This window comes from Dipodomys merriami, unplaced genomic scaffold (assembly GCF_024711535.1).
Source record: "Dipodomys merriami isolate MVZ:Mamm:240054 unplaced genomic scaffold, mDipMer1.0.p SCAF_22, whole genome shotgun sequence".
NCBI lineage: Eukaryota > Metazoa > Chordata > Mammalia > Rodentia > Heteromyidae > Dipodomys > Dipodomys merriami.
The window spans coordinates 1,072,827-1,093,006 of record NW_027203604.1 but is presented as its reverse complement, the minus strand read 5'-3'; the positions used below and the strand labels follow the sequence as shown (position 1 = coordinate 1,093,006).

The following is a 20,180-nucleotide window of genomic DNA, read 5'->3' as shown; positions in this document are numbered from 1 at the left end:
AACCTAAAAATCATAAATATTTCACCTCTAAATATTTCTGTGTGCATATTTTAGAAGAAATCTTTTTAAAAGAAAAGGATGCCAAAAATATATTACACATATAAAATATATACAATCTGCATTTTCAATTGGAAATATTCTTTCAAAATGAGAGAAAGAGAACTGTGCTACTGAGATAAACTAGTGATCATTCTATTCTTACTATTTGAAAAAACGACTTAAATCTAGTCCAGGTATCCAACAGTATATGTTTTCCTCATCTGTCACTTATGGCATGCACACATCACCAAAGACACTAGACATCACTGTCTACAAAAATGGATAGGGAGACTTGTAGCCATAAACTACAATTTATGACTAATAAGTGTCACTAACCTATAGAAACTTTGATGAGTCACAGAACCTTTTTCTTCTTTCTCAAAAAAAAAAAAGTAATTGTTCATGAAACCATAGCAATTAATGCCACTACGTAAAAAAAGAAAAAATTAAAGCCAAGGTTTAAAAAAACAGACAAAGGAAGTTTATTTCAGCTAAACTATCTTCAAAAATGCCAAAAATAATCCTGAGTTTTACTTTTAAGCTAGCTGATTTTACAAGGCAATAGCATAAATAGATGGTTTTGCCTAGAGGAAGTTAATCCATAGACATATAGAAGACAGAACCGCCATCACGCTCTTTACAGTGTAGATGAGGTACTAAGTTTCCATTCAAAATTTAAATTTAAAAAAGAAATTAACTCTTAGAAAAACAAAACAGGAACTTGCTATTGGCACTCCTATGATTACCTGTGCTTAAATACAAATTTCAAACAACATGAATCTGTGTAAATCAGTTTCTTAAAAACTCCTTAATATGACTAATAGAACACAATATACAATCATTTAAAATCAGTTGAATGCAATCAAGATGGTGGGAAGGACAATGTCATTCTACTTAAACCATTTCTGATGATCAATTAAGGCACATGCAAATCAGTGTAACTATCAGAACATTCATTAAACCCCACCCAACTCAGAAATCTCTTTTCTTGTTTTACAACTGCAAAGACTTTACTTAGGAAAGAGAAAGTAAAGGCCATTCAGGAGAGTGAGCATTGGAACCTGGAAGCCGATTGTCCAGTGTGTGATCTGGAACTGTTCTGCATTGTCTCTCCCTACTTTTTCCCCCTCCCTCTTGGAAATTTGTCAGATGGTGATTGGTTTGCATGAAACAAACCAGATCCCCCCACTGGGCAGTGGCTTGTAGGAGGGTAGCTTGGGTTATGGCAGGCTCCAAAAACGTCCCTGGTGGTGGCCACCAGTGTGGGGGGTGGGGGGAGGAAGGGCAAGCTGGCCTAGACTGCTTTGTTGATATTTTCCTTCCTCTGAGTTCTCCCTGACTGCTGCTGGAGGGCATCAAGCTCTGTTCGGGCTACTTCACATATCTCCTTTTCTAAAGGGTAAGCAAACCAAACATGCTTGTACAGAATTTCAAGAATATAGTAATATTGTCATATTTTACTTATGTACCTTTTAAATATCCTCAGTCAAAAATGATATATTTAGTTTCCTTGAGTAACTATTGTGGGTCTCTCTATTTTTTTCTAGTCTTCAAAAGCCATGTATCTCACAACGACAGCTTCTTCAAGATCAGAACACATGGAAGATGGCAAAGGCCAACACATCATAAACAGAGGAACATTCACTTTCATGATGCAAAAGTGACCACAAACTGTGTCTCTCTTAAATTACAGTAAAATGAGAATCACAGTCTACCAGCCAAATGGAAATGAGCTGCTTTCACAACAGGTATAGACTGGTACTATGAGAATGTAGGCTTTATGGCCTTTGTTTTTCCATTAAATGAAATTAATTCTGGACCCATTACTTTATTTCTTCATAAAGAAAGACACAAAAGCAAAACCCTCTCAAAGAACAAAGCAACCCTCTAAACTAAAGAGAGACTAGAAATCAGTTATATAAGGGCAGGGTTTCTAGCCATTACATTTAACCATGAGTCAGATTAGTATTATTTTGATTTTAATTTTAGTTTGAAGGACGATAGCTTAACCAACTTCCAACATAGATGTGATGTAGGCTGGGCACCAGTCGCTCACGCCTGTAATCCTAGTTATACAAAAGGCTGAAATCTGAGGATCATGGTTCAAAGCCAGCCTGGACAGGAAAGTTTATGAGACTTATCTCCAATTAACCCTCAGAAAACCAGAAGTAGAGCTGTGGCTCAAAGTGATAGAGTGCTAGCCTTAAATGAAAAAGCTCAGGGGCAGTGCCCAGGCCCTGAGTTCAAGCCCCATGACCAACAAAAAAATAACAATAAAAAATTTTAAAAAGCAATGCAATTTCTCTCTCTCTGTCTCTCTCTCTCTGTCCCTGTCTCTCTCCTCTCTCTCTCTCTCTCTCTCTGTCTCTGTCTCTCTCTCTCTCTCTGTCTCTCTCTCTCTCTCACTCTGTCTCTCTCTGAACATGCACACACGTGCTCCCATCCTGGAGCTTGAACTCAGAGCTTTTTTGCTCAAGGCTAACACTTTACCACTTGAGCCACAGCTCCACTTCCAGCTTCATTGGTTAAATGGAGATAAGAATCTCATAGGTTGGGGGCTGAGAAGTTGGCTCAGTGGTAGAGTGCTTGCCTTGCATGCATGAGGCCCTGGGTTCGATTCCTCAGCACCACACAAGCAGAAAAAAAAAGTCAGAAGTGGTGCTAGGGCTCAAGTGGTAGCATGCTAGCCTTGAGCTGAAGAGGTGAGGAATAGTGCGCAGGCCCAAAGTTCAGGCCCCACGACTGGATTCCCCTCCCCCCCAACCAAAAAAAAAGAATCTTATAGGTTTTCCTGCCACAGCTAGCTTTATATAGTAATCCTCAAATCTCAGCCTCTCATTAGTTAGGATTACATGCATAAGCCATGGGCATCTGGTTTATAATTTCTATCTTAAAGGCATTTTTGTGCTACAGGAAAGTATCTAAAGAATTAATATAAATGTGAGATGAGTTTAAGTGATCATCTGTGAAGACAAACAAATATTGTGCTTTTCAATCTACTGTCACACAGCCAGAAGAATAACACACAAAAAGATAAAAGTTGAAAATAAATTGGTTAGTAACAAAGCTGAATAATATATGAAGATAGTAAGTTGAATAATATATAAGGAAGTTGAAGCTGGCACTGGTTGCTCACATCTATAATCGGGAGACTGAGATCTGAGGATTGAAAGACAGTTTGGGAAAGAGAAATCCTCAACACTCTTATCTCCAATTTACCTAGCAATAAGCTGGAACTGGATGTGTGACTCAAGCAGCACCAGCAGTGAGTAAAAATACCAGGCAATTGTAAGGCTCTGAGTTCAAGCTCCTATACCCGGATGTAAGCATGCATGCATGCAGTCAATCAAAGGTAAGGAAGTTGAAGAGTAAGGCAAGATGGTTAGAAGAAAGCTAGCTGATATTTCTGTTAAAGAAAGAAGCAAAGGCCAGAGAGGTCTTAAAATTAATACATATTATATATATACATATGTATACACACACTTTATTTTGGAAGAAACAATTTGTAAATGAAGTATTTCAGAGAGAAAGGCTTTCCTAGAATTTGATTTTTTTTCCCCTTTCTGTTCTTGTAACTTTCATTAGGTCTTTTTCACTTGTTTCTGAAACAAGAATTTCCTTACTGGTCTTTCTCCAGGCTGTCCTCCAGACTCGTGGTAAAAGCAGTAGTTGGGACTGTACTCTTCAAACAGTATCTTCCTCATACTAACATTTACTATAGCACCACATTTAAGTATTTTTTTGTTGTTAATACGTTTTGATTAACCTTTAGCTAACTTCTTTAAGGTTTCCTTGGGGAGCAAAAGGAATGGGCTTGTATCTCTCATTCCTTGTTTCTGTCATTTCTGGAGCTTAGAAAATTTCTGTTTCCTTGAATGACCTATAAGACAGTATTTTATGCACTGAACAAACTTATTTTCTCCTTAAATTATATCTCCTGGGAAGTTTTGAGGTCTACATTAAGTAACCATCTTGTGTGCTTTATTCTATTATTATTATTCCATGCATGTCATATACTTCTCTAAAGAGTTGACTAACACCGTATTTCCTTAGAAGGATGTTTTATCAAAGAAACTAAAAGAATACAGAAGCTGGAAGATGATGTCACTTGAGAAAAGAATGACAAAAATCTAAGATTGAAGGAAAAGTGGACTAGATACAACAGACACTTGTTTTGGAATCTCTTGCATGTAAAAGAAGATGTATGGTAAAGTGTCAACTAGCAGTGTAAAAATGAACAAAGTAATACAGCTAACACAATTTAAAATGCATGCTTAATGAATAAAAGTCTCCAGATGAGAAGTAATCAAATAGGAAGAAGAGAGGAATCAAAATCAATCACTGAGCCAGGCCCAGGTGGCTCATGCCTGTAATCCTACCTACTCAGGAGGTTGAGATCTGAGGATTCTGATTTGAAGCCAGCCCACACAGAAAAGTCTTTGTGAGACTCTTACCTCCAATAAAGTACTCAAAAAAGCTAGAAATGGTGTTGTGGCTCCAGTGGTAGAGCACTAGCCTTGAGCACAAATCAGTTCCCAGGCTGACTCCAAGCTCCAGGACCAGCAAAAATAAGTACATAAATAAATAAAAATCACTGAGTACCCAATAAGCCTAAAAACTATATTTACGTGCAAGGTTCAGGATGCTGAACAAGACCTTGGCCCTTGTTCTGGAGAGGATCAGAGTTCAACACAGAGGGCAGTCATTAAAAACAGAATTTTATTAGATAATGGTAATTGTGATAATATGTGATGCTGAACAGATTGTTCTTAATGGTAAAACAAGAGAGTCCAATTCTTTTTAAAAAGAAAGGCTCTCATTGATAGTGCAAGTCTTCAGTGTTTACACCTGTGCTTTGATTTCTGAAGCTCTGGCTTTAGAAACTAATTGAGATGTGAAATATATAATGAAAGATCACCCAGCAAGAAAGATCAAGTAAGCTACTGATAAAAGTTGGTTCATCTAGATTATTTTTGAAAAATTTTACTAGGTAACTGGAGTTTTTTGGCACTGGGACATATATACATCCTAAGCCCTGATATGTCATTCATTTCACAGCATCACTTCAAAGAGATAAAGGCTTGAGCAAATAAGGAATTAGATCAACTCATCTCCCAACAAGGTAATTTCATCTACAAAGGAAGAGAGCTGCAGTGAAGCACAGCGTATGTACTCGACTCAGCTCATTGGCAGCTTGCACAAATGGTGCTCCAGATGCATATCTGCTCAAGTCAGCCCAAGGCAACAATTTTGATCAATTCTAATGTGATAAAATGCTGCAGGGAAAGTGTGCAGAAACGTGTTTACGTCAGCCCTTAATTAAACTGTTGTTCACTTCCAAAGAACCTTAGGAAACACTAATGAGACATGAGTTTTGGCAATTTCTTCATCAAAGTAAAGACCCCTTCCTCAGTCTGTAGCAGCCTGTCATCCAAGTCGCTCCCGGGATAAATGTCACATGGCACTCCAATCAGTTAGCCACCTGTTAGTAGAACTTCACTGAAGTCAACTAGTGATCTGGGGCAAGCACAAACAGCCACCTTAACACCTGCCTGTCTGGGACACCTGCTCCTTTTTCACATAGAGTAGAGCAATATGTTAGCTTTTCCAATATGCCCAAATAGATTATGGTTACAAAATCACATTTCTATAGGCTATATAGAAAACATTTTCTGAGAAAATTCCTATTGTCCTCTATAAGACTTCTGATTAGTAACTATTTCAAATTAATTATCAAAGAGCACACAAGAATGTTTGAGTATCTGGAAACTATTAAAACACATTAGCAATTGCCAGTCCTATGATTTAGAAAAACATATATTTATTGTGCTAACAAAGAACAAATTGTGTCACAATGTTGTATAAGTCTAATTTTTTCACATTTTCCTAAATTGTCTTTCTTATTTGCCTGCCATACTTAAAAATAAGTTTAAATAAATCTTCTAGATTCCACATTTGCTGGTTCCTCTTATTTACCAGTATTTAGTGTTAAGGTATGTTTTATTTCTAAGTGCTTAAAAACCTTTTTTTCATTATCAAGCTGTTGCTGATTTTTTAGGATGTTCCCTTTTTTGTTGGAGAAGAAAAATACAAGGTGTAATGAAAATAGTTGGAAACTTCTGTTAAATTCTACTTTTTGTTATGACACAGACTAGAGAAGGAAAATACATGTGTGGGAACATTTAAGGAGAGTCTGATGGCTGAGTTTGATAAAATGATAGTACATGGACAAGTCTTAGCTCCTCACAGTTTTCCAGTTTCCTGTGTATTTTGAACGTCTATAGGTCTTACATTTTTATAGAATCTTAAAGAGTTTTATAGGTTTGCTAAAACTCTGGACATTGAAAATCTCTTCAGAGCCCAAACTCATGGTTAGATGAAGGCTAAGGTGATCAACACATCCATTATTTCATTGAAACTGTCAAGCAACAGACAGCACTAAAAGAGAAAAATGAGCTTTACTAAACTGGGGCACGTCTGCTTTTCATTAAAATGTTGGGTAGAAGGTGGAAGACAATATAAAAAAGATGAACTATCTGCATAAAATAATAATGTTATTTAAAATAAATGAGATAATAAAGGCGAGGCTACCAAATCAAGTGTGTGGGATGAGCCTGGAGCTGAAATCTGAGAAGTTTTTACTTCAGGACACAAATCTAGAGTGAATCTTGAGACAAGGAAACAGCTTGGGCTCTGTGCCTAGAGGATAGGGGAAGGCAGAGAAAATAATCTGCCAACTAAACTAAACACTAAAAAGAACCATGGGCACTTTTCCTCTGTTTTTGCCTTGAGATAATGTTGAGGAAAGAAAAGTTTAAAGGGCTTTCACCATAGTATAAATGTTAGGCAAAATAACATAATTATCAATGCTAGATTGAAAACATGCACCTGTTAATTTAGATCCCAGCACCAAATTTTCAAGTATTTATTATTTTGTTTTCCCGGTGGGGATTGATAATGATTCTTACTTTCGTTAAGTTGTATCTCTTGTTAAAGAATGGTTACTGGGAAATGCGCTTTGTAGAAGGAAGAAAGGAGACAGCAAATAGGTTATGCCTTTATATGTGCGCTCTGCACAGTCCTTTAGGAGCTATTTTGATTTCTCTGCTTCTTTCACAGTAAAATGCAATAAAGTGACACTAGCTTAGTGGCATGATGAGAAAAGATATGATGTAATCCCTGACAGTTCAAATAAAATATACAAGTTTTTCCCTAAAATGAGGAACTATAGAGACTAGTCTGCAAATATATTTTAGAGAATATGCTTTCTATAAAGCCATGTCGTTCCACATTTAAATTATTGTTCATCTGATAGTGGAGGTAGGTCATTTGTACTATTAGTGGGAATGTAAACTGAGAAGACCCTTTGGGAGTCAGTAACAATATTGACCCCAAAGACTCGTAAATGGACATAAGACTTAACTCAGTAATTCTACAGTAGGAATGTATTTATCCTTTAACAAAATTTCACTGAACTTGTAGTTGGTGGCGTGGTGTAAAGCAATATGCTAGGAACTGGGAACAATGAAAAGAATAGATAGGAATGAATTAATCAAGATTAGGAATAGTGATTATGATATGTTTCCCACTGTATTTGTATTACAGCCGAGAAATATATAAAAATCCAAGAGCAGAGAGGACATTAAATAACTTACCATATATTCAAAAGTATAGCATATTATAACTGAATGACCTCATAGAGAGACTTTTTTTTTTTTTGGTCCAGTCGTGGGGCCTGAACTCTGGGCCTGGGCGCTGTCCCTCAGCTCTTCAGCTCAAGGCTAGTGCTCTACCACTTGAGCCACAGTGCCACTTCCGGCTTTTTTCTTTTTGCTTATGTGTTGCTGAGGAATTGAACCCAGGACTTTATGCATGCAAGGCAAGCACTCTACCACTGAGCCACCTTCCCAGCCCGAGAGACATTATATTGTAAGAAAAAAGACAAAAAAGAAAGTAATGCACAAGCTAGCATCGTATAAACCCAACTTAACACAAAAATTCATGAATAAAAATAGGATATATAGAAAAATATATAGTAAAACAAACTAGTACATAATAAAGTGAAATATTAAAAGGTATTATCTATATAATCAGACAGGAGGTATGTTTTCTTAAATTCCCCACAAAGAACTAATACTTTTACCATAAGAGTTAGGACATATATATCTGGTGGAAAATATTGCTTGTAGCTCCACAGAATATGATAAATAATTCCTTATAAAGCCTGACAATACTAGACTTTATTATGGTCAACATCACACTATACAGAGTAAATGCCTGATTTTCTAAAGACCTAAGATGAAATGCTTAAATGTAACCTTTGCAGTTTATTTGGCTAAAAACAAAATAGTGAATATCTTCTTAAAATACAGAGAAGAAAATTATCTATTTCTGGGGATTCTTCAAGACATACAATTCTATGATTATATGGCAAATGTGAACAAGTCCTTCCTACACACTCCAAGTTAACAAAAGCTCTGAATGTTTGACAAGACATATGGACTTAATCCTACTACAGTAGATTGATTATGATGCCAGATGATTCAAGAAATAATTAGCTGTCATGCTAAGTATCTCCTTATATATATTTACATTTATTACACATCAAAATAACTCTAGAAAAATGACAATCAATGTAAAGAGATAATCTTAAGCAGAACTCTCAACTTTTTAAAAATAAAAAATCAGTTCTTTTTAAAAAAGAAAGTATGGTAGGTAGTCTTTGTGTTAAATAAATGAATTCTTGCTTAATTGTTGAATTATTTTAATTATACTCAGGCATAGCACTGTATTCTTCAGGAACTTGAAACAACTGTGATGGTTGATGAGTCTGTCGCCATATTTTAACACAGGTTAAATTGAGTAGCACGTTACTACAAGTCTCTATTTCAAGACATCTCCATTAAAAAGAAGGACTCCAGGCTACACCTACACCCAATACAAAGTTAAAACTCAAACCCCTTTGATGCTTACAAACACCTTCCTAAGGCAGTTAAATAAAAAAAAAACCTTTGAATAATGAAGAACAGTGTTAAAAGAATGAAGATTGAGTAAATAAAACTGACTTTTAAAAATGCTTTAAAATGCTTCTGTCTGCTAGAAATTTCATTTTATCAGACAAGGATAAAGCATCTTGTATAATGTTAGTAAACATACTCTGAAAGGAGTAAAAAAAAAAAGGCCCAACAAATATGCAGGATTTAGAATATATTTTAGTCACTTACTAAACATCAGTGTAGATACATAACTGGTATTCACATGGACTCTGGGGAGAACTCTTGCTATGGAAGCTTATTAATGTTAAGCATCTGAGAGCTATGGACTATAAAATACAATCAATACTGTAACCTTAACTGTAAAAGTCAGAAAGATACTGGAAGAGTTCTAATTTAACAAGATTACAGATGAGTTTTTAGAGAAGGGGGGGTTGGGGGGGAAAACCATGCATTTAGAAACACTTACACTATAAGATGCTTCAGTGTTTCTGTTGTTACTGATGCTATTGTTTTCCACGCTGGTACCAGTTAGCGTGGATTCAAATGTGATGTATTACTTTAGTAGATTTACAGGAAAGTCCTAAAAATGATCTGGAACTTGTTTCAAATAAAATCATTACTGTGAGGTAGTACACTAATTGATTGAGAACAATTATGATCTGATATGGTTTAGTGAGAAGGAAAAAAACCATGAAAAATTTAAGGCTGTCAGCTTGAGAGCACAATGCAGTTACTGCATATTATTCTTTTCCTTTTAAAGGAAAGGTAGTCAAAATGGACATAAATGGTAGTGTTTTAGTTTAGCCTAAATCTGTATTTTCCCTCCAACAAATGTAAATTTTAAAAAATGTTCTGTCAATGAAATTATGATGATTGTATATTTATTATCCTAATGGTTTTAGAAATCACGTAAAATCGATCCGTAACAAAACCTCTATTTAGTAATGGACCAATTACATTTGTGAGATAATGTCAATGAAATAGAATCTTGTCACAGGATAATGGTCTCCTATTGCTACGTCCCTAGTCATTTAGAGAAAATAAATGCTGCCGTCTGGCTGAGTCATTTGTTTTCAAAGTAGGAGACACTGATCCCATAACAAGGTTCTGTTATAATAACTCAATCTCTATCAATCATTTGTTGTAGCAGAACAGTGCAGGACAGAACATGTATTTGTGAGAACTGTGCATTCCTAAGGTATAAGGCAAAACATGTGGTGCCTCAAAGCACATAAACAGTCCAATTATTGTGTTATTCAATAGGAGTATTTTAAATAAACATATAAAAGGTAATACATGAAATGTGAAACCTTTGGAGTTTTCAAAAAGATCCATGCTAATGAAAGCTTAAAGACTCAAGGGAAGATTTCAAGGCCCTTCTACGAATTGTTTGGTACCAGAGTGTTTCAGATGTTTCTTCGTATTTTATATTTATATACACATACTGAGGTACTTTGAGGATGGGATCCATGTCTAAACATGAAATTCATTTATGTTTCATATGCACCTTAATCACATACCCTGAAGGTAGTTTTCTACAGTATTTTGAGAGTGCAACCCAAAACATGAGGTCAGGTGTGGAATTTTCCACTTGTGACATCATGTTGGCTCTCAAAAACGTTACAGATTTTCAAGTTAGGGATTGCTGAAGATTGTCAAATTCTTTGACTTTGACTTATATAAAAGCTGAAATATTGTAACATAAAGGAAACTTAGAATCTAGCTTTGTTATTCTATAGCTGGAGTGTCAATTGCCTGTGCGGGCAGATACTAGTTTAATCATCTGTGAACTGGGGTTTTCTATAGGTTTTTATTTGGTTGGTTGGTTAGTTGGGTTTTTTTTTTTTTGGTCCATCATGGGGCTTGAACTCTGGGCCTGGGCACTGACCCTGAGCCTTCAGCTCAAGGCATGCACTCTACTCCTTGAGCCACAGCACCATTTCTGGTTTTCTGGTAGTTTACTGGAGATAGGAGTCTCATGGACTTTCCTGTCCAGGCTGGATTTGAACCACAATTCTCAGATTGCAGCATCCTGAGTAGCTAAGATTACAGATATAAGCCACCAGTGCCCAGCTTTCTATAGGTTTTAAAAGCAAAAATTTATGTAAATTTAAATCTGACAGATAGCAAGTACCAAATAAATGGTAGCCACAAAAATGGCAGTAAGGTCTTATTTTCCTCAGTCACAAATGCTTGCTGAACACAATTATTATGGGTTTCATCAATGGATAAATGATACAGAAAGGAAGAGGAAGGATGACTAGTTTAGAATAAACAGAAGCTGAAAGAATAAATAAGACATAGGGACCACCTTTGAATTCTAATTCAAACAAAATATCCTTCAAGAAATTCTGAGGAATTTGAGCTTGCAGTCATTATACATTAGGTTTTTTGTTTTTTCGTTGTTGTTGTGACTTTATGTTATTGTCAAGGTGATGTACAGAAGGGTTACAATTACATGTGTAAGGTAATAAGTACATTTCTTGTCCAACTTTGTCACTCCCTCCCTCGTTTTTCTCCCACTCCCCGCCTCCAACTTGTAAAGTTCATTTCCAACTATTGTCTTGTAAGTATCGCTGTTGCATTGGTTCACCCTTTGTCTCACCATTTTATTGTTGCCCTGCCCTTCCCCAAATCAGATAACTGTATATATAAGACACAGGGTGAAGGAAAAAGTGTAACTTAGGTAGAAAGTAACCCCAAAGAAAGTAACCCAAGAGACCACGTGGACAGAAGTCAAGTAGAAGAAAATATTTATTGCTAGCAAAGCAATGAGGAAAAGGAGAAAATGGCGTCTGGCTCCTTGGAGGCTCTTTTATCATGGGGGCCAGAAGTGGGAGGTGCCTCACCTACTGCGCAGGCGCTGCCATTTCAGGTAGAGATTAGGCCGGCAAGGAGAGTGTTACCTTACATTTCCCCCCTTTTTGGTTTAATTTGTACGGTGACAAAAGGGATGAGGTTATGTTAAAAAATATACTGTATTTTTCAGACTGATATTGATACTGTTAGAAACACTTAGGAATATTTATAAGCAAATGACATGATTTCCTTTAAAATACTTCTTTAAAAACTAAAAGTTAAGAACTGCAATGGGACTAATAAAATATTGTTAACATGAAAGCTGGGTGTTAATATACGGAGATTCACTTTACATTTCTCTCTACTTTTCCTAGCAAAAACTCCTTAAAATATGTGTTGTGTTGTTCATTTTAAACCAGCTCTCCTCCATATAAGCATTCATACTTCACTTTTTTATTACCTACTACTAATATTAGGAGATTGATTTTATAAACATATATGTACATACATACATACATACTACCATCTCAAAACTTTGTTTTAATAATTCTTCCAGATCCCTGAAAATTAACAAATTCACTTCTGTTCTCTCATTTTAATTCTAGAAGGTTGAACCTGAAGGTTTCTAGAGAAACAGATCATCTGCAAACCTCAAACAGTAGCATTAAAATTCTTTTAGTTCATTTCCCTATACGCAAATAAGTTTACATACATATTGATTCTCCAGGGAGGTTGTAAGATAACAGAAAGAGAAAAAAGTTAGCTTTTAATAAAGAAAGCCTTACCTCTGGAATTCATGACTAGGATACTTTAAAAAAATATATTATTAAGTAGTCATACAAAGGGGCTTCAATTCCACAATGGGCTACTTTGTGCAAGACAGTTTCTCTGAGCTTTGGACTGCTTAACTATAAAACAAAGAAATTGAATAATGTCTCACTAAGGGGCTTAATAATCGGTTATCTATGTCTGAAAAATCAATTTCTTATCAGGGATGTTGATAGACTAGATTCTTTTTATTTTAAGAAGCTCAACAAAGAAACTCAAACTTTTTATACATTACATCAAAACCGCTCCTCTTGACATTAATCCTGCCAAAGGACTTCTATAAAAACTTTCTCTACTTGTTTGCTGGCTCAAAGTCAAATGTTTGGCATTGGCTATTTAATTCTTCTGATGTTTGACTACTCCCCAAAGACGGCCATCAGCTCCTCCTCCTTCTGTAGAGAATACATCACTCAGCCCCCCACCCCCCACTGAGAGACTCTTGAGAATCTGTCCTTTGTCATGTGAAAGTTAGGGCTCCAACAGTGTTTCCCCAAATTTAAAATTGAATGCTCCCCAAAAGATGAGTTTTCAAAACCTTTAAAAAAAAAGGAGAAACAGCACTTCCTGTATATGCAGAGCACACAACAGTACACTTAATATTCTATGTAGTCATACATGAATAAAAAGAAGTTCAAAGTTTAGTTAAAATAGAATCTCTTTAGTTTACTACTCATATTCTACACAGCTGTGAACATTCCTGAAACTCAGATTAAATGCTGATTTTAAATTTTGGTTCTATCTGGATGCTACCACACTATTATTTATAGGTATTTATGTCCTTGTGAGCCCAAGGTATTAAAGAGATCCTATAACTCTAGTCTTCAGTTTTCCTGTGGGCTATTTGACTTCACACATTAAATGACGTTACATACTTTTTGAAATCTACAAAGTACAAACTGAAATTCAGTACAACATTTAAGACCACTTTACTATGGAAAATATTTCTAAAATTTCGTAAGTAAAATCCCTATGACTTACAAATACATAAAATTACAGACTTTATGTGACAGAATTTTTTTTAATGTGCTAAGGATCTAATATAGGGCCTTGTGTTAGTTAGGCAAATGCTCAACCACCTTTTTATATACTCAACATTAAAAAAAAATAACATTTTTATTTTCAAGCACCTATAGCAACCGGAATATAATGTCTAAATATTCCTTATTTTAGATTTGAATTTTTTTAAACTATTCTTAAAATCTAATTACATACAATACACCAAGTAATGTTGGTTTTCCTATATATGTGGTGCTGAGAAATGGAACCGAGGGCATTATGCATGCAAGGTAAGCACACTACCACTGAGCCACCTTCCCAGGCTGATTTTTCTAACATATGAATTTCCTGATTTTGTGTGCTTATGAAAAAAGTTAGTACTACAGTATAAAGTATAAATACAGCTACCTTATAATTTAGTTTATATCATTTACTTTCTGTGAAATGCCTTTATTTCATAGTAGTAAAAATCATTCTTCTGTCATCAGGTCAAGGCTGGAAGGTTCATTTAATCATGTTTGTATGCCCAGTGCCCATAAAATTCTTGGCATATGGTAGACATTTTGTAAATGTTAATGGAGCCAGATTATCTCAAATCCTAAATGTATAGAAATCAATAAAATTGTACTGCATGAAAACTAAATTTACATTTATCTAAGATTACAAGTTGTTTTAATGTTCATTAGACTAGAAGCTATTAAAGTATCCATTTAGAAATCCTCAACTATTTGTTGTAAATATATTTACCCTATCACATTTTCCTCACTAATGTCTATTAAGTAATGTTTTTGGAGTTTTATATTCAGACTTAGATGAATCAATGACTATTAGAATGGCAGGGGTATAATGACTTTGATAAGTGATTACTTCAAATGTTCAAGCAAATAACAGTCTGTCAAATTCCTGGACATTAGAATTGGACTTAAGTCTGATGAAAGTAACTTGAATTACAGGAAAAACCATGACTTTTCTCATTTTTCCTCTGCACATCAGAAATTACAACAGACTGCTCTAGTGACATCTAGAAAAGTACTTCATCTAGGAAGCAGAGCTTCTGTAAAGTGACTTAGGTAGAAAAATGTAAATGTAGACAAGATATTGACAGTCTTTTGTGAGTGTTATTTCAGCCCTCATATTGATAAGCTAACTTTCTTTATGCACTTGTCCATTAAACAAGTGCTCAGGATTGTGAGGTATAGCTGTGGTAGAATATTTGCCTAGTATGGATGAGGCCTGGGTTCAATCTCAAGCACCATAAATAAAAACTGTTAATTAGAATGAGGGATAGCCCGAAGTTTAAGGAGACCCAGGATTCATAAGATTCTTCATAAATGAAGAAAAGTATTCTAGTACATCCAAAGGAAATGTAGCAGTTGCTCTTTACCCTTTGTTACTAGCCCCGAAGTATTTTCTTTTTCCTTTCCTTCTCTATGTATAAAATATTAAATAAAAAGGTAAATATTACATAATGTAATATTGACAAACAATATCTGTTACTAATAATCAGAAGAAATTTAAGCAAATTACAGATTCCTCTACCAAACTATTAACACTATTGACTGTTTAGTTAAAAATATTAACATTTATATTTGCAGAATTAAATTATTTTTTATAATCAGGAAATTTTAACTTTGTGTTTTGAAAAGGATTAATATAGAAGGAGCTGGTAGTTGGAACCGTAGCTGGAACCCTAGCTAGTTGGAGACTGATATCTGAGTGAAGATCACAGCTTAAAGTCAGTTAAGGCAAGAAAGTCCGTGAGACTCTTATATCCACTTCACCATCAAAAAAGATGGATAGTGCTCAAGTAGTAAAAAAATCAGCCTTAAAAGAAAAAGTTAAAAGGGAAAGAACACCAGTTTCTAAGTTCAAGACCCACTGACAGCACAGAGAGAAAAAGAGAAAGTAAAGAAATAAAGAAAAAAATATATAATTTACTATGCAATTATGTTTAAATATGCTAAAATAAAAATGTTTTCAAAGTAAATTATTTTAAAAATTACATAGGATATAACATGAAGTCTAGATTCTGTGTCAAAATAGGTATAATAAATTTGGTCATTTATTTTTGCCTATTTGAAAGAAATCTTACTGATTTAGATTGATGTTTCAGCCTGAACCATTATATTTAGTTCTCATATTTGCAAAATCGGTTTTCCTAGATGTTTGGATAAAAATATAATTTAATGCAAAATTACCCTAATAGATTAAGGTACATACCCAGGAAATAAATAATTGCCAATTTCAAGTTATTTCTGCCACCAAAAATACAAGCATATTACAACCAACCATTAAGTAGTTATTGATTAGTTAGTATAGGGCTTTATGGGAGAAAGAAATACAAACCCATTAAAGTTATTACAAATGCCAGAATGGCACTTAGTCAATACTTTGGACAGAGGTATACCGAAGAATAGGTAAAGATGGACAAGAACAACAGTGGGGCATTTAATTTTGCAAAATTTCAAAAAAAAAAAGTGATTTTCTAAGACCAAAAGACTCCATTGGACTTAGTAAATTTATAAAGATAGTACTGTGTACTGCTTTCATTTTGTCATTGTCATTGAAGTCTTCTTTCCACAATAGCTTATTGTTCACATTACAAAGTCTTCAGGGTCTTCAAAATTAAACTGACAAGACTTTTTCTTTTTAAGTCTGCATGAGAGGGAACACTCTCCCTTACTCTCAATATGCCTTTACAGACTTCTCCAATAATTGTAGTCATTTTGATAATAGAAAATCACCATGACAATGCAATGATTTTACAAAGAAAAAGAATGACAGTTTCCCTTCTACTTTTCAGAAATGTTTTATAATATGATTTGAGATAGGCTTAATGGAATAGGCTGAAAGAAGAATCAATTCTTACAAAGTGACACTCTGTAATAAAGAACACCTACACTTTTCTGAGCAATACATCCATTCCCACTCATTCAAAATGTTATTATTATTACCATTAGAATCTTCCCAGAATAATTTTTTGACAGGGAAAATATAGCTTTGTTTAGAATGCATTGACACTGTCAGTAAAACAAGCAATAAAATATAAAGAGTTGAAAGTCTTGTTTTCATACTTCTACAACTCGGGTTCATCTAGCTTTCACTAAGGAATGGGTTGCCTATCATAGTTTGTTTATGCAAAAAATATGTATTGTGATTTTACTGCGCATGTCCATGCATTCTATTGTATGTTGGTGACAACAATAGCCAAGACAGATAAGGACAATGCCCACATGATACAGACACATTTAGACAATGAACAATTATTATCATTAATTACAATAAATAGGGAAATTATTTTTTACAATTACTATGAAGAGATAATACTGCTTGTCAACAAATAAAAACAAGGACTTAATTTAGATAGAAATTTCTGAACCCTTAAAGTTGCCAAAGAATTTGCCAAAGGAAGAGTTAGAATAATATTCCAAAAGGCAATGTCCGGGGTGCTGTATTACCAAATCTAAACAAAACATCAAGCTCAGGTGAAGACAGGAGGAAAGGCAGAATAGCAACTTAGGGTCTTTGGGTCCACTGGTAAACTAGGTAATTCTGACTTTGTCCAAAGAGCAATGGGGAGTTTCTGATGGATAGGAAGCAGCAGAGTAATAAAATGTTAATTTATGTTTTCTGAGGATGATTTTTGTCTACTCTCAGAAAGATTGAGAGAATGCACCAAAGCCAAACCTCTTCAGCTATTTCCAAGTCATTCCATAAAACAACCCTGCCATACTTGATGACATTCCTACAGAGGTGCATAGCCAATGACATGGCACATGTGGCCATCCTGAAACTTACTGCCCAGCTCAGCACTTGGCTCTACTTTTGTCTGTCCCTTGTCCCCTATTTTCCAGGCTTCTCACCTCTTCATTAGTTAAAATATCACCATGCTAAAGGGCACCTAACTGACTCAAAGTCTAAAAACCTTCATGAAGGTTTTTAAAGGTTTCTGAAGGTTTGGGGGGTTTTGTTTGTTTTTGGTTTTTGTTTTTCATTTTTTGTTTTTTGTTTTTTGTTTTTTTTTTTGGCATGAGGCTTGAACTCTGGGCCTGGGAACTGTCCCTGAGCTCTGTAGCTCAAGGCTAGCACTCTACTTGGGATAAAAACATTAGTAAAGAGTATCTTGGGGCTGGGAAGATGGCTCAGTGGTAGAATGCTTGCCTTGCATGCATGAGGCCCTGGGTTCGATTCCTTAGCACTACATAAGCAGAAAAAGCCAGAAGTGGCACTGTGGCTCAAGTGGTAGAGCACTAGCCTTGAGCTGAAGAGCTGAAGGACAGCGCCCAGGTCCAGAGTTCAGGCCCCACAACTCTCTCAAAAAAAAAAAAAAAAGTATCTTGATCAAGTTTGAATGTAGAAATATTTTAAAATACTGGATTTGATTTTAAAAGCAATTTCCAGATGCATCTTATGTAGCTGATCTAAAATTTTATTTGCATACATACAAATAAAATTGCAATTAGCTATTTTTCTATGTCTATGCTTAATACTGTCCTAAATGTGGGGAGAGGTAAGGGTATTAGTGATGAAATAAATACATTAAAGTTCAATATGCATTAGGAAGGAAAAAGAACCAACCCCAGGCCCTAGAAAGTAAAAAAGAATCTATTTCTTAAAACCATATTTCTCTCCAAAGCTTTCCTTGAACTGGCTCATAGTCTTTTTTGTTTTTGTTTTTGTTTTTTGTCAGTCATGGGGCTTGAATTCTGGGCCTGGGCACTGTCCCTCAGCTCTTCAGCTCAAGGCTAGTGCTCTACCACTTGAGCCACAGCACCACTTCCAGATTTTTCTGTTTATGTTGTGCTGAGGAATTGAACCCAGGGCCTCATGCATGAAAGGCAAGCAATTTACCACTGAGCCACCTTCCCCACCCTGGATCATAGTTTTATCTAGAAAATACAACTATTTTGACTCAGATACAACCTTTCTTACAAAATGCTTTTGCTTATTGTTTGTGTTTTAATTACCACCTAAATGAATTATGTTTCCTTCAAATGATAGCTTTCTGCAGTTGACCCTCCAGAGTGTTAGAAGTTTGGCTCCTCCTTGAAATGCCCCACAGAAAAGAGCTATCTGATCAAATGGAATCAGAAACTGGGTTCTGCTGAAATTTAACCAATAACTATAGGCAGACCACAATCTCGCCCGCGCGCACTCTCTCGCTCGCTTGCACGCGCACATGTCTGTGTGTGTGTGTGTGTTTGTGTGTATAAAACTGTGTGAAAGTATCATTAAACATGTAATAATAGGATTTTTGTGACTTTATGACTAGCATATTATCTTTAATTTTACCAAAATCATCTCACAAAGAAAGTACAAATCTATATTGGTTTTCTTATGAAATTTTGACTCCGTGAAACCATGTAGTCTAAGGTCCCTTGAAACATTGCCTCATTACCCACCTTGATCTCTTTCATGCCATGTTCGACTTCCAGCAGCTGGTGAATTCGGAGAGGGATAAAAGTCTCCTGTAGGACTGGGCTCCATATTTTCATCTATGGATATAGTCTTGGGTCTTTTGCTGTTAAAATATGACAATAATTATATTAACTGGGATTTACAGGAAGAAGTATAGTATCATTTAACAATAAATGACCTGAATCTGAGATACTGGTTCATATCTGTAATCCTAACTACTCAGTGGGCTAAAATCTAGAGCACTGTGGTTCAGTGTCAACACAGACAGAGAAGTGCTCAAGACTCAATATCCAAAATAACCAGCAAAAAGTTGGGCTGGTGGTATGACACAAGTGGTAGAGTGTCAGCTCCATGATCAAGTAAGCTGAGCAAGCATGATGCTCTGAATTCAAACTAAGTGCCTCACAATCAAAAATATCTGAGAAAATCTTTACAGTGGTGTGTTACCATAAACACAACATAAAATCACGTTGAAAGAATAGTAAGTATACATGTATCAACATGAGCAGCCAGCATTTCTAGCTGTTACAGTATCTTATAACAACTGAGTAAGAAATACAGTACACATTGTATTTACCTTGCTCAAAAATTCTTCCAAAGAAATTTCAAGTTTTGAAAAGTAAATTCAATGTGCCTTGTTTGCTAATATTAAAATTATGCTATTAAGATTAAACTTGAGATTAGAGTTACGGCTCAAGTGGCAGAATGTCTACATAGCAAGCATATGGCCAATTTTAGAACTTAGTCTGCCATCATTAAAAATTGAACTTGATTTGTAATATAATTATCAATATTAATAATGTTTATTTATCTATCATTTGCCTTTGACAAGTGTTCTTATATATTCAGAAATAGTTTAATGGAATACAACAGAACAAAAGCTTTCAAAATCATAAATCTTGACTAAGTTGCTTATTTGTTCTTAATAGAGTGCTCCTCAAATTTTCTAAATTCAGTTTAATCATCTGTAAAACGGAAATAATAAACTCTACTTCAAAGGAGTTCGTCAAGAAGATTAAATAAGTTATTAACTATAAAGCTCTTTGTTAAGTGGTTAACATTTAGAAGATACTTATTAAGTATTAGTATTAGCCCCATAGTTAA

At 35.1% G+C, this 20,180-nt stretch overlaps 1 protein-coding gene across 7 annotated transcripts in view; it reads right to left on the bottom strand.

Moving 5' to 3' along the window:
• Nfib (nuclear factor I B) overlaps positions 1 to 20,180 on the bottom strand; it is a 227,363-nt gene that overhangs the window by 43,322 nt on the left and 163,861 nt on the right. For all 7 annotated transcript variants that reach the window (XM_070033157.1, XM_070033160.1, XM_070033158.1 and 4 more), the window contains exon 6: positions 19,061 to 19,179. In XM_070033157.1, the coding sequence (XP_069889258.1) occupies positions 19,061 to 19,179 (119 nt within the window). The remainder of the gene's footprint in view (positions 1 to 19,060; positions 19,180 to 20,180) is intronic.